The sequence below is a fragment of the Vollenhovia emeryi genome, unplaced genomic scaffold (genome assembly GCF_000949405.1).
Source record: "Vollenhovia emeryi isolate VEMERY1.0 unplaced genomic scaffold, V.emery_V1.0 DF939135.1, whole genome shotgun sequence".
NCBI classification, from domain to species: Eukaryota; Metazoa; Arthropoda; class Insecta; order Hymenoptera; family Formicidae; genus Vollenhovia; species Vollenhovia emeryi.
The window spans coordinates 384221-398386 of record NW_011967231.1 but is presented as its reverse complement, the minus strand read 5'-3'; the positions used below and the strand labels follow the sequence as shown (position 1 = coordinate 398386).

At 45.5% G+C, this 14166-nt stretch overlaps 2 protein-coding genes across 8 annotated transcripts in view; one reads left to right on the top strand and one right to left on the bottom strand.

The window, feature by feature from the left end:
- LOC105567697 (NEDD8-conjugating enzyme UBE2F-like) overlaps positions 1-988 on the top strand; it is a 3602-nt gene extending 2614 nt beyond the window's left edge. For all 3 annotated transcript variants that reach the window (XM_012022769.1, XM_012022768.1, XM_012022766.1), the window contains 2 exons: positions 321-482; positions 585-988. In XM_012022769.1, coding sequence (XP_011878159.1) covers positions 321-482; positions 585-701 — 279 coding nt within the window. In that variant the 3' untranslated portion in view covers positions 702-988. The remainder of the gene's footprint in view (positions 1-320; positions 483-584) is intronic.
- A 17-nt stretch (positions 989-1005) lies between these two features.
- Positions 1006-14166, bottom strand: part of LOC105567695 (muscle M-line assembly protein unc-89) — a 39918-nt gene continuing 26757 nt past the window's right edge. For 3 of the 5 annotated variants that reach the window (XM_012022761.1, XM_012022763.1, XM_012022762.1), the window contains 18 exons: positions 13549-13653; positions 12334-13140; positions 10946-11348; positions 10526-10709; positions 10142-10442; positions 9433-10011; positions 8928-9352; positions 8061-8824; positions 7697-7995; positions 6683-7602; positions 6087-6526; positions 5760-5898; positions 4881-5350; positions 4473-4700; positions 3887-4031; positions 3299-3802; positions 2053-3203; positions 1006-1924 (listed from right to left, as the gene is read on the bottom strand). In XM_012022761.1, coding sequence (XP_011878151.1) covers positions 1678-1924; positions 2053-3203; positions 3299-3802; positions 3887-4031; positions 4473-4700; positions 4881-5350; positions 5760-5898; positions 6087-6526; positions 6683-7602; positions 7697-7995; positions 8061-8824; positions 8928-9352; positions 9433-10011; positions 10142-10442; positions 10526-10709; positions 10946-11348; positions 12334-13140; positions 13549-13653 — 8111 coding nt within the window. In that variant the 3' untranslated portion in view covers positions 1006-1677. The remainder of the gene's footprint in view (positions 1925-2052; positions 3204-3298; positions 3803-3886; positions 4032-4472; positions 4701-4880; positions 5351-5759; positions 5899-6086; positions 6527-6682; positions 7603-7696; positions 7996-8060; positions 8825-8927; positions 9353-9432; positions 10012-10141; positions 10443-10525; positions 10710-10945; positions 11349-12333; positions 13141-13548; positions 13654-14166) is intronic. The other 2 variants (XM_012022764.1, XM_012022765.1) reach the window with 1 other exon arrangement.

Genomic DNA, 14166 nt, shown 5'->3' with positions numbered 1-14166 from the left:
TTTTCTGTTATAACTCTTGTGACAACCTACCCGTGTGACCATCATACCCGGTCTCCTCTATCGTGTGCCGTTGGCTTTAATTGTGATGCTTCTAGCATCACTATTAAGATGTAAGGGAAAGAAAGGGATGAAAGGAAAAGCAAAGAGAAAGAGTGAGTGAGTGAGTGAGTGAGTGAGAGAGAGAGAGAGAGAGAGAGAGAGAGAGAGAGAGAGAGAGAGAGAGAGAGAGAGAGAAGAGGTCAATGTACATTGCCATGAAAAGTAGGGAGAAAATTGCGCCTGAATTCTCACTAACCACTGTTCTAAATTGTATTTTTCAGCCACCAATAGTAAAGTGTTTAACGAAGCTATGGCATCCTAACATCAGCGAGGATGGCGATGTATGTTTATCCATTCTAAGACAAAGCAGCATCGATGGAATGGGATGGGCACCAACGCGCAAACTGAAAGACGTTGTGTGGGGTTTAAATTCTCTTTTCACTGTACGTATATAAGCACTTTCTGCTGCGTAACCCGTTGGATCGGTGCGCTTGTGTCGAGTGCATTTTATACTTGTATTATTTTGTTTCTCTTTCTCTTTTCAGGATCTCCTAAACTTTGACGATCCTCTAAACAGAGATGCAGCGGATTTGTTTGTCAAGGATAAAGAGTCCTTTCGAAGTAAAGTTAAAGATTATGTAATGCAATTTGCAAAGAGATGATTTACATTGTAACATTTTAATTAACAAATAATTCTTTACATTTTTCAAATTGGTTTTGTGCCTCTTTTTTAGTGTACAAGTACAGAACTTGCTCAAATGTGCTTTAGGTTGATTTACTTTTGCTAGTCTTTTTACCTGAAAGAGATTGATCTTTCAGTTTCATACAATCGAATTCTCGGACTGTTGTAACGAAATTGCATTAATATACATTAATTGCGATCTATACTATTACATATATATGAGAAAAATGTAAACGTATTTCGAGGATTAAAACTACATCACACACATGTACAATGTTTTTCTCTCTCTCTCTCTCTCTCTATGAGACATTGTAATGCCAACGAGCAATTGTAAATAAAAAAAGAAAAAGCAGGTGTGTAATAATATATCTAAACAATTATAATTCCAATATCTCATTTCTAAATCGTGTACGTATTGAATTTTGTAAACAAAATATCTCACGCTAATGGAGAGATGGAGAAATTAGAAAGGTGCGTACTACCGTTTTGTCAAGTGTTTATTTATAATTTTCGTACAATGCTTGATCAACATTTTTTATTAAACTTCAAAAAAATTCGATTTATTCTGTATATTATTCCATTTACCTTTTTACCTGGATTTATTGAAATGTGTAGACCACCAGTTATCGGTCGTACTCGTCGAATTAACGGACGGCTGAAAATTTGACTGCCGACGAAAGGGCCGGCGAAACATCGACGCTCGGTCGACAACGATTTTCGTTATAATTACAAGTTGTAACAAATAAATAATAACAAAAGAGAAAACAAGGAGAGAGAGTTTTCTCCTTGTACATCTCGTTTCTCGTCGCTCTCCCCTCCTCGATGTTCGGATATAGACTAGGCTTGTACGCGAAGTGGCACATACTTATGGACCATACGCGTATTCACGTGCGCGCGCGCGCGCGCAAGTGTATGTATACATAAATATAAATAAAAAATTGTAGCTCTCCACATCGTTAGAACGTAGTCAGCAGCTCTTCTTGTATACTGGTTGACCTGATAAGTTTCTGTTTGGAACCCAGCAAACTCTCGCTCGCCAGGCTGTCACTGTCTGAAGCTATCTTTAATTTTTCTGCGTGATATTCCTCATTATATTCCTTCAATCTGTTACCCAGGAACACAGCCCTCTCGCGTTTCTTAATCATGAAATCGGTCGGCACTAGCCACCGATGTTCGTGACATTCCTCTGGTATTGGTCTTTTGCTGGGGACAAAAAATTAATGTATCTCTTTATTATGAAAGGCTTACTTCACACTGCGCGTTTAATATCAAGTACAATGATCCGGCTTCAATTTCGATATATTAATCGTGAAAGCTCCTTAAATTATTACCTTGGCGCGCGTTTGAAGACCAACATGAGAAATCTGGTAGCTTCTTGACTCAGCTCTTTGAAGAGATGCTCGAATCTGTATCTGACGAAGGATATGTTCTGCCTGGTCTCGTCCGCGTCCTTACCGCGGAACGGAGAAACCCCGGACAGCAATACGTAGGTGAGCACACCGACCATCCAGATGTCCGTCTGCGGGTAGACGGGCTCGTCGTTGTAGAGCTCGGGTGATCTGTACTCGGAATGGCCCAGGTGCTTGGGCACCGCCGCGCCCAGTTTGCTGACTCTATGGGCCGAGCCCATGTCGACCAATTTCACCTGCACCGATCTCACGGACGACATCACGACGTTGTCCGGCTGAATGTCCAGGTGACAGTAGCCGCGCCAGTGAAGATATTGCAGGCCGTCGAGGATCTGCGTAATGGCGTTCGCCACGCAGTTCTCCGTGTACTCGTGCCGACTGGAGAAGTACGTGAGTATGTCGGCGCCCTGAAGCTTCTCCAGGATGAACACCGCCACAGGAGTGCCCGATGTCTTGTACGCAGCTTCCAGCATCGCTATCCGTTCGTGTCGCAGTGAGCGCAACACCTCGTACTCCCGGTTCACCTGCTTCTCCGTCTCGGCGTTCAATTCCAGGATCTTGGCGACGATCACGCGATCCGTCCTCTTATCCACGCCCTTCGCCACCGCGGAGAACTGTCCGCGCGACAACTCCGAGATGAAGCTATACTTGGCCGACAGCTGCGGCTCCACCGACCATTCGATCGGATTTTCCTCTAGGGAATAATCGATGTGCGGCCTGTCCTCTTCCAGGACAATCTCCTGGCCGGCCTCAGTCAGCTCCTGGAGATGCCGCATCGCCCGCGTGATTTGTACCTTCGGGCAGCCCGGCAGCCGCGTCTTGATCAACTTGGACGGGATGCCCTTCTCGCTCCAACCGATGCGGTTGCGCGCCGCCAGACGGAAGTTGTAACTCGTGTCCTGCTTCAGGTCGCGCACCACATAGAATTCGTGGTCAATGTTGAAGGCGACGTCTATCCAGGCGATTGAATCACCCTCCTTGTACTGTAGATTGTAGCACAACACGGGCGAGTTGCCATCGTACTTGGGCTGCTTCCAGCGCAGGAGGACTTCGGTATCCGAAACGTCGGAAGCCTGGGGAGTTGAAGGTAATTACAACACACTTGGAAAATGGAGGTACATTTGTAAATAAATTGATCGCCACTTGAAAAGTTGCTTAATCGCTGTACCTCCGGAGAATCCGGGCCGCAAGAAACCGTTGCCTGCAACACTCTGGTTCGGACAATCGTCTGTCCTATCGGGTTCCTCGCCACGACCTTGTATATTCCGATGTCGTGCTCCTTCGTAGGATGAAAACTGAGCATGGATCTCCCGTCAGAATCCTCCGTCACTTTGATCCTGTTGTTCTCCTGTATGACCATGTCGTTCTTGAACCACTGTATCAGCGGTTTCGGGTTTCCTACTGCCAGGCAGGTGAGATGCGCCGGTTTGCCCTCCTCGATCGGGCAGATCTGCGGCTTCTCGCGGAAGAACGGAAGCTGGCCTTCCTTCTTCGACTCGATCATCGCCTCCGCCTCGGCATAACTGTCTAACCGCGTGCCCAGTTCGTTCTTCAAACGTCTAAGCGTGAACGTGTCCGCCGAGCCGTACCGATTGATGCGCGCCCTCCTCTCGTCGTCGATCTCCTCGTCCATGACGTCCGTGAATCGACGACGTTCCCGTATGATGGGAGCCTGATAAGAAAATAGTGGCACGCTATTTGAACAGTGTTTGGGGTAATATTTCGTTTGCTCCCAATTTTACAGCTGTACACTTACTCTCCAGTCGAAGCCGTTGTCTTCCGTAATAGAACGCGAGAATCCGGGGCTACGATTGCACGCGACTTTCATGTATTCACGTAGTCGTACGGGGAAGTCGGTGTCCCGCAGTTGAAGAAGATATGTGTCTGGACCGTTCTGATAACTGTAAAGTATAAATAGAAGATGAAAGAGTTGCATGAATTTTGTTATATAAAATTACGTCGAGTTTATATTCTACACTCTTTTAAGTTATTTTACATATATCTTATAGACATAAAGGAAAGTCCTCTATTGTGAGATAGTTTTCTAATATGAGACAGTAGGTTTTCAACACCCAAATTCAATCACAAATCTTTTTTCGCAACAATTACACAACCTGACGATGAATTTTCCACAAAACAGATTTCGCTCCGAGGGCAATAAATTCATGGTGGAATCAACTGACGATGCCTATTAATTTTACAGAAACCCCGCTGTCCCATATTAGGGGACTTTCCTAAACTATTTGCAAATTATATTAATTTAATATTAACGCATAAAATCACAGAACTTCTATGATATCTTTGAAATCAACTCGGCTGCATTCTTTACGGTTGCCACTTACTGGCTTTCACTACTGATTATGCCGATCTCCGTGTCGATCGGTTCTCTGGACGGTATTTGATTTTCCCACGTTCTGGGCGAGCGTTTCTTCAACGGACTGCGACTCCTGTCGGGTTCGGGCGTGAACTTATGTCCGGGCGGATACACCATTCGCGATGGATCGTCGAACGCTGTCTCCAGTTTGCTTCTGCGGTACCACGTGCGGCACGAAGCGTTGCTGTACCAGTCGCTACAAAAATGCCTCATCTCATAAACGTTCTTAAAATAATAAATTACACCAATTCTACAATAACACCGTCGGTTTTATGAATTTTAGCTTGCAACAAATTTTATTAAAAAAAAAAAAACTTTATTCTGCTTGAGAAAACCTGTTACATCTACGAGGCCTAAGATATTGTGATTTACTTACCGATAAAGTTTGTAATAATTCTTCAAATTCTCGGAAGGTATCCTATAGGGTTCCGGCGGCGAGCTGTCGATGTAATTGAACCACGGATGAGCCAAGGCGGCCTTAACGTCCATCCTTTTGTCGACGTTGTACGCCAATAAGTTGCGGATAAAGTCCTGCGCTTCGTTCGAGATATTTCTCCATCGGTCGTCGAAGTCCCACTTGCCCTCTCTGATCTTCTTGAGCGTCTCTCTGTCGTTCGCACCTCTGAATGGCGAGATACCCGACAGCAAAATGTAGGTGATTATGCCAACGGACCACATGTCCGCGGCGTAGCTGACACCCTCGTTGTTAGTTACTTCCGGCGAGACGTATTCAGGCATACCGTACGCCAGGGTCATCAGCCTTGCATGCGAAATTCTGCGGGCAAGTCCGAAATCTCCGATCTTCAGGTCGTCTCCTCCGGCGTGGGAGATTAGCAGATCGCCGAGCTGCGAGAAAACGTAATATATTAAACGTCGCATATTAATTAGAGCGAAATCGAAAATAGAGTTTGATGAAAGAGAAAGATTTGAAAAACGAGAGATTTCACAAGCTACATTTATTAGAGGAACATCCCCTATTGTGAGACCGGCATTTACCATGAATTTATTGCCCTTGGAGTAAGATCTGTTTAGTGGAAAATTCATTGTTAGATTGTGTAATCGCCGTGAAAGAAGGTTGTGATTGAAATTGGGTGTTGAAAGCCTGCTATCTCATATTAGAAGTCTTTCTCATAACAGGGGACTTTCCTCTCTATCTAAATCTTGAATCTCATGTACGTTTTAAGTGGTATAACAAGAAATTGCACTGACACTTAAAGTTTTCATCTTTGAAAAAACTGAGTTTCAAATAACTTACCGTCAGACCGAGGTGCGCATAATAATTTCCATGCATGTATTCCAATCCCCACAGCAATTGGCGTATGTAACGAGCGATATCTATCTCGGTATAATGTTCTTGCCTCGTGAGGTTGTCCACTAATTCGCCACCGGCCGCTCTAAATTACCGTCGTTAAGGATCGTTTAATTGAATTGTGTTATTTCCGCGTAGCATATTAAACGAATAGAATTTATAATCAAAATAATAGACAGTAATTAACGTTAAAAAGTGTCTTATAATTATTTTATCACAATTACTACGACTAACGCTACGTGCGAGGCGAATAAAATGCAAAAATAAGGATACAACTCCATGACCAACGTGACCGAATCGTTGGTCTCGAAGGCGTCGTGCAATCGCAGTAATTTGCGATGATGCAGGTTGTTCATCGCCTCCATCTCGTTGTACATGAACGGCTTGAGGTCACCGCGCCCGTGCATAATCTTGGAGGCGTAATTTCTGCCGGTATTTCGCTCGACCGCGTGGTAAGTTACACCCTGAGTGCCGCGGCCCAGCTCGTCGCCCAGATCGTACAAGTCATCGAACAGCTTGTCGCGTGGTTTCACGTCCATTTTCTTCCTGTACGTCCTGTATCCGTATTCGTGCTCGCTCTCTTCCACGTGCAGCATCACCGAGCAGGATATCGAGCCGGCCACGTTACCCGCGCTGATCGAATAAAGTCCCTCGTCCTTCACGATGGCGTCGTTCACGATGAGGGTCGTGATGTCAGGTTCGGTGAACTGAATCTGATCGCAAAGGTATCGTTTTAATTTACAGTTTTGTAAGTTTTAAAGTTTTTAAAGTCAGAAGGAAATTTCTCTTTTAGTTACAATAAAATGGACCGTTTCGCTACTCTGCGGTGAAATCGGGACGTATAATAAAAAGACGAAACCGAAACACACCCTAATTCTGGTAGATGATGCTATTGGCTTCCAGTCCTTGTACCACTTGATCTCCGGGTAAGGTACGCCCGTTACACGAGCGGTAAATTGGCCGTTTCTTCTCACCATTACGATGGTCTCGTCGGGTCTCTCGATAAACGTGGGATACTCGGCGATTTTTAAGATAACTTTCTGCCTGGCCTCGCCGTGTTCGTTCGTAGCGACAGCCTCGTAGACACCTTCGTCCCTCTCGAGCATTCTGTTGATGAAGAGGGTTGCCTGGCCGTTTCTAGTGTAGCTCTGATCGTATCGACCGCCCGACTCGATCAACTGATCGTTGAAGTAATACGTCATTTTCGGCTTGGGATAGCCGTAGACGAACCAGAAGAGATTGCAGTTGTGGTTCTTCACGCCGTATTGAGTGTCGTATTCCTGGCGCAAGAACCTAGGCGCCTGGGCATAGCCGTCGTGCGGCGGTCGCTCAATGTCAAAGTCCTTCGGGAAGTAGGGACTGGTCTCGGGACGGAAGTCGATGCCAGGCGGTAGATACGGGAAGAACTTGGGCGGCTCCGGCTCCAGTTTGGCGCGATACGTTTGCGCGAACGGCGACGGGTCGCTTATGCCGTACTTGTTCTCCACGCGAATGCGGAACTTGTAATCGCGGAACGGCTCGAGATTGCGAATGTCGCAGACGCAGCTGCGAATACCGGTGCGGGCGGTGAACCAATCGCCATCCGGAAGTTCGCACATCTCCACTAAATAAGTCACGGGCACGCGCGGGCCGATGGGGATGGACGGCTTCCACGAGAGGGTCAGGTGTCGGTCCATCATGCGGCTGATGATCGGACGGTCCGCCAAGGGCAGCGGGATGCCGGACTTCCGGTACTTGTCGTAATCCGCGTACTGATCGGCAAGAGGTTTCTTCGCGCGTGGTTCCAGAGCTGCGGTTGAGAAATATCGACATGTAAAAGTGGCTTGAATATTTCGAAAATCTCGTGACGTACATCCTCGAAGACGAAATTGCCGTTTACTTACATTCGTAAACCATCTCGGCGCTGCACGAATCCTCGCCGTGAGGATTGGATATCTTCAGCACGTATTTCCCGGCGTCCAACTCGTCCACGTTGACTATCGTGAGCCGCAACAGACTGCCCTCCTGGTCCATCCTGATGCGATCAGTGGGCCATATCCGGTCGCCATTGCGGTACCATTCGAAGTCGGGCTCCGGGTATCCCGTGACGCACGCGGTGAACTTGGCCGGCATGCCTCTGTAGACCTCGCAGTCGCCGATCCTCTTGAGGAATGCCGGCGGCTCGACTTTCTGCATTTTTTGACTGAAATGACAAATGTTAGCGCATATAAGATAGAGCTCTTGTTTTTTCCTTCCGTGAGATCTTACATTTTATCTACTACAGTCAGATTCGCCGCGCATTCCGCCTCGCCGCCTTTGTTGACGGCTCTGCACCTGTACCGTCCCGAATCGTCATATGCGCAGTCTTTCACGTACAAGCAGTAGGCATCGCCGTCGTGCTTTATCTTGTACTTGTCGTTGTCCTTCAGGATCGGCTTGTCATTGAAGTACCAGGTCACCTCCGGTTGCGGTATGCCGGTGACACGGGCCGGGAACTTGGCGTCGTACGTGGGCAGCTGCTGTAAGTCCGTGAACCTCTGTGTGAAGGTCGGTGGCTGGTAGACCTTGCGGACGATGGCGTTAGCGCTGGCGGTGTCCTCGCCCAGCGGATTGCTTATCCGACAGCCGTAGACGCCCGCGTCTGTGGGCTTGCACGGATCGACCTGCAGACCGACCTTCTTCCCGTCGCAGCTCATTGTCACGCGTTCTGACGGCACGACCGGCTCGCCGTCTTTCGTCCAGCTCACGTCGGGGATTGGATTGCCGACGAACGACACGTCCAGCGTCAACGGCTGACCTTCTTCGACGGACACGTCGCGCATAGGACTGGTGAATGCCGGCTTTTCCTCCGGCGTGTCCGGTTTCACCTTGCCGGCAACGTCCAGCTTGGCTTTGCAGGATGCAGTGCCTTCTGTATTGCCGGCTACCACCTGGTACTCGCCGACGTCTTCTGGCGTTGCCTTGTCGAGAATCAAGGCTTGACTACCGTCCGGTTGACTAATGATTTTTACATGCTTGTTGTCTGGAACGATCTGAAAGTACATTTAATCATGGACATTTTGTCGACAGGTAAATATTAATTTGCGATATATCGAGAGAACATGGTGGTAAAATTAATAATATTATTAAACTGACTTCTTCGTCATTTCGCAGCCACTTGAGTTCGGGCGTCGGTTTTCCTATGGTCTTCACCTCCATCTTTACTGGGAAACCTTCGACGACGGTTTGCGGTTGAAGACTCGCAACGAATTCTGGCCTCTTTTCTCTCTCTTCCACTTGCACCTTAGCCGTACCCGTGATATCACCGAGCGCGTTGGATACGATCACCGAATAGGTTCCTGCGTCCTCCGGACGCACGTAATCCATCTTCAATCCGATGAGACCGTTCGGTTCGTTCACGAAGTTCATTTCCTTCGTATGTCGTAATGGTATTCCATCTTTGAACCATTGCACTTGCGGGTTTGGGAACGCTAAAACTTGAGCTTCCAATTTCAACGGTTGCCCAACCACGGCCTTTGTATCCTCCAGTGGCTTCGTGAACGACGGTCTCCTTCGTTCGGCTGTAAGAAACGCAGATCGACTTGTATTAAGACGATTACGAACCAACGATCTGTTGATGAAGAAGATAAAATGCACTCACGCGTAACGGCGACGGCGCAGAGCGAAGAATTCTCGCCGCTAGGGTTTGAAACGACGAGCTTGTAGGCGCCGCAATCGGTAGGCTTCACCGTATCAATCGTGAGCTTCGTGGTGCCATCCGGCAAAGTACTGATCTTCACGTGATCGTCCGGCGTGATCTTTTCGCCGTCCTTGAACCAGGCGATGTTAGGTATCGGGCTACCATCCACTTTGGCCTTCAGTTCCAGAGGCTCGCCCTCGTCGACCTCCTCCGATCTTGGCAGCGCCTTGCCGAACGAAGGCGCCGTCAACGTCATAGATAGATCGCAGCTAGTTTGAGTGCTTCCGGCAACGTTACTCGCTTTACACGTTATTGTGCCAACATCTTTCTCGGAGAAAGTCTTGATGAAGAGATTACTGTCCACTATGCCGTCCACGTGAGTCGTCACCTGGTACCTTTCGTCCTCCTTGATGACCTCGCCGTTTTTCAGCCATTCCACGCTCGGCCTTGGAACGCCTGTCGCGCGGATCTTCAGTTCGACGTCTTCACGATCGCTGCATTGCATCTTCGATAGGTCTTTCAAGAAGACTGGAGCTTCAGCTGCAGAGAAGAGTTTTTATTTTAACTTCTTCAATCCGTTCACAACAGAAATGTCTACCAAGTATCTCTTTATCTTATAACATTATGTTTGAATACGTTATATTCGGCTGAAAATTAAATTTTCGCTTACTGTGAGCCGTGAGAGTAGCTTGAGCACTTGCTTCACCCAAATAATTCGTTGCCGCAACGGTATAGACGCCTCCGTCTTCTAGACTGAGCTTTTTAATGACGAGTTTGTATTTGCAATTTCTTTTATCCTCCTCCATGTCATATCGTTCGTCCTTTTGCAGTTCCCTACCGTCCTTCATCCATTTGATATCAGGCTTCGGATTTCCTTTGATAATGGCTTGCCATTCAACTCGCTCGTCCACCGATTCAGAGTGATCCCTAAAGTTGTCAATTTCCGGTTTCAATAGGAGACTCAAGAATGCCTGAAGAAGCAAAAAATTTTATTAATCGTTAAACGGTCTCCTATACTTGTCGGATTTTATTACTCTAACGTTCCGCTACTTACACTACTCTCAGCTTCACCCCATTTATTCTTCAACTTCAAAGTATATTCTCCAGTATCTTCTTTCGTACACTTCGGTATTTTCAACGTGACTTTACTTTCTGTCAATTTATCCGCTGCCGGTCCGTTAGTAATGGTCCACTTAATTCTAGAATCGTCGGGTGGAATTTCGTGACCTTTGCAGTACCTGAAAAATAGATTTGCTTACAAAATAACATTTTTTCGGCCTAATTAAATTTATGTATTTTAATTATACACATAAATCTCTTTTGCCAAGCTAGACTTAGGTTGAAACTAATAAGAAAACGATGATTATATTGTTTTCTGTTATTTTATCCTATATTTTAACATTTCTACGTAAACTTTAATTAAATAAAATCTTATTTTTACTGAGAAACTCTCTTATAGACTGTAAATATATACCATGTGATGTCCGGGACCGGATCGGCTGTAAAGACAGCCTTAAATTCGCCATTGTCCTTGAGGGCGACGTCGACGTCGTTGAGAGGCTCGGTAAATCTTGGTTTCCGCAACTGGTCGACAGTATCGATAATTAAATAACCTTCCACGGTTTCCTCGCCCAATTTGTTCGTCAGGACACATGAATAAAGAGCTTCGTCCTCGAGGGTGGCCTTGCTGAGATCCATCTCGTACGATTCTCCTGAAGTTGTGATTCTTACTCGGTCCCCGGCCCGAAGAGGCTTACCGTCTTTGAGCCACTTCACATCTGGTCTTGGTAAACCAGTGGCCTGCACCACGAACTTCGTATTCTGTGTCTCGAAGATCGTACGATCGGTGAGATCTGTGCTCACGACGTGAGGCGGGGCTGCGAGGAATAAGATGCAAATAGTGAACCGTTACGTGTTAAAAAATTGATTTCGCATGGAAGCATGCCCGTTTAAACAAACCCTTCCTTCTCAAATTACCAGTAAATTAACGGGAGAATGTATCAGCGTATGATCGGCTAAAGAATATTGTTGTACAACCAAATCTTTTTCTGCAGAGAATGATATATTTTAATTTATCAAGACAGTCATGTGACGATCTATCATTTAATTAATTTTGTTACATTGCATCTTCTAAGCATCGATAAATTTCGATTTTCACACATCTTATTAACTTTATGTAATTAAAACGAAGAACGGTATAGTCTTCTTTCCAAAATTAACGCAAATATTAAATTCAAATGCGATTCACTGATACATTTTGTTCCTTTATCTCACCTGCGCTGAATAATATCCATTAAGTAATACGTCCTTAATATATACTTACCTAGAAGCTCTTGGTTAAATAGGTGCTCAGAAAACTGCAGTGAAAATTATATAATTGACTATCTATTTTAGAATAAAAGCTGCAACCTTACCTCGATATTTCTTTTAAGTTGGCGAAGAGTAATGCCATAAAAATCGAAACTCCAAGGATACAGATAGTCAATGTTACGCATGGAAACATAAATAACATACTGATTAATGTAAATATTAATATAGTTAATCTCTTATATTTACAATAGAAAAGATTTATTATAGATAAATCTTTTTCTAGGTAAAATATAGTAATATGAGAGAGCAGGTAGGATTTCTAAGAATTATAAGTATTATTTTATGATTTCCTATCAGCAAACTGTCGATAGATATTTTATGTTTCCACGCGAATGAAATTGTGAGAGTGTCACATGCTAGAGGGAGGAAAGGGTGAGAGAATTAGCGATCTGTCAGCCGTAAGTAAAAGTGATGCAACAATATGTTTCGGCGAGTCGTGCTTAGAGATTAGAGTTAGCTGCTGAAGCTTCCCGTGGAACCTCGCGGTCGTACCTGACTCTCTGCCCGATTCTTTATCGAGGATTTCGTCTAATACGCTACGTTGCCGTTTAACACGAGCTAAAAGATCCTTCATCTCGTCGTCGACTTCCTCGTCGTCATCGTCGAGCTGCGCCTTCTGAGAACTCTGTCTTGACAACGTTTCGTTCGATATGGTCGAGGTTTTCGTCTTCTCAAGTTTCGCCGTTTCTTTTGACAACTCGACGGCTGAGCTTGGTGAATCTAAAGTTGTCTCCGCGACCTTTTTCACTGGACTCGCGTCGCTAATCGTAGAGCTTTGACTGGGCAAGTTTATCGTCTTCACATCTAAACTTTCTCGCTTCAGAGCTTGCCCCGACAACGCCGCCGACAACGGTTCTTCCATGGACTGCTCCTCGGCGATGGTCTCTGTGATTCTGGAGATTCGATGTAACTTAACGTCTTCTAAGGTTTTCTCTTCTGGCGTGCCGTTGAAGGCGAGCTCGTCGAGAATGCCGTTCGTCGTTTTTTGATCCTCTGGGAGTTGATCAGCCGCTTGCATATCCTCCGTGCTGACGTCTCGCGACAATGCTTTCAAGGTCGACTCGTCGTCGGAAACGGAGACAATCGTGACGCCTCGATTGGCGCCCAAATTTGACTTCTTCTCCTCGGCATCTGAAAACTCCTCGATCAACACGCCGTTCTGCGGCTTGGAATTCTCCTCTTGCACGGTGTAAGCGTAAGAAGCGACTTCTTCAACGTGAGGTCCCGATTCAACACCGAATTCCCGACACTCGACCTTGGTCGCCGTCATCTTGCTGATCGTGTGACTTTCACCGGGACCTGCGAACGGCCTGATCTAATACCTTCGACTATCAGCATCCCGCGTGACGTATTTCTTCCGTATCTTTAGAAATTATCTCTTCGTATTGCTACTAGAGAATTGCGATCATCACAGAGTTGTTTCTATAAGTCGCACGCCTACTGTTTAAATCGCGATGGGTCAGATAGAAATGTGACTACGTTAAAAGTAGACGATGATGGAAATTTTGAAGCAAAGTGATCTTTAAGTCTGAGTATATTTAGTTTTCAGAAGACGTATCACGGTTTCGTGTTTCCTGTTTGTATGTGCGATTGTTAGTCACGGAGTATCCAAGCAACATGAACCTCTAAAGGATTCTGAGAGATATTTCTGGAACTTTCATGTCGATTGGATATCCGTAGGTGTATGACAATGCGTGGTAAAATTACCTGTGAGTATAGCTTCGTGTGATGTCGTGGAGGCCATAGAGATCGTGATTGTTTCATTGTCCCCTTGAATTACTTGGATGTTTTGTTTCTCCAGTTTCACGCGACCTAAATTTATCAGATATTGTTTCTACCGCCAAAAGTGACTCTTAACCAGATACCTTCTCGATATCGCTCTAAGTTACGTAGCGTGCATGCGTGCGTGCATATTTGTGCGTGATAAATTACGATACGTAATGCGAACCACACGATCTACTTTTCCAAAATCGTTATTGTACGCTTGAAAAACTTTCAAAAAACGGTCGGTGACAAAATAACACCATCAAGTTGGTCAATTCTGTATCTTACAATATGGTGAAAATGCTAAAAGTGAGCGGCTTTGTCTCTATTTAAGGAAGTTGAAAAGAGACAGAGCCTTTCACTTTTAGCATTTTCACTATAGTATAAGATACAGAATTGACCCCACGTTTCTAGTCGTCAGCTAAGATACGCTTGAGGATATACGTGAAAAAGAAAAATCAAACAAGATTTCAAATTCCAGAAGTTGCAAAAACGTGACTTGGCTCTAGCATGCAGTATTCTGTAATATCAATTATCTAGAAGATATTTTAATGGTATAAA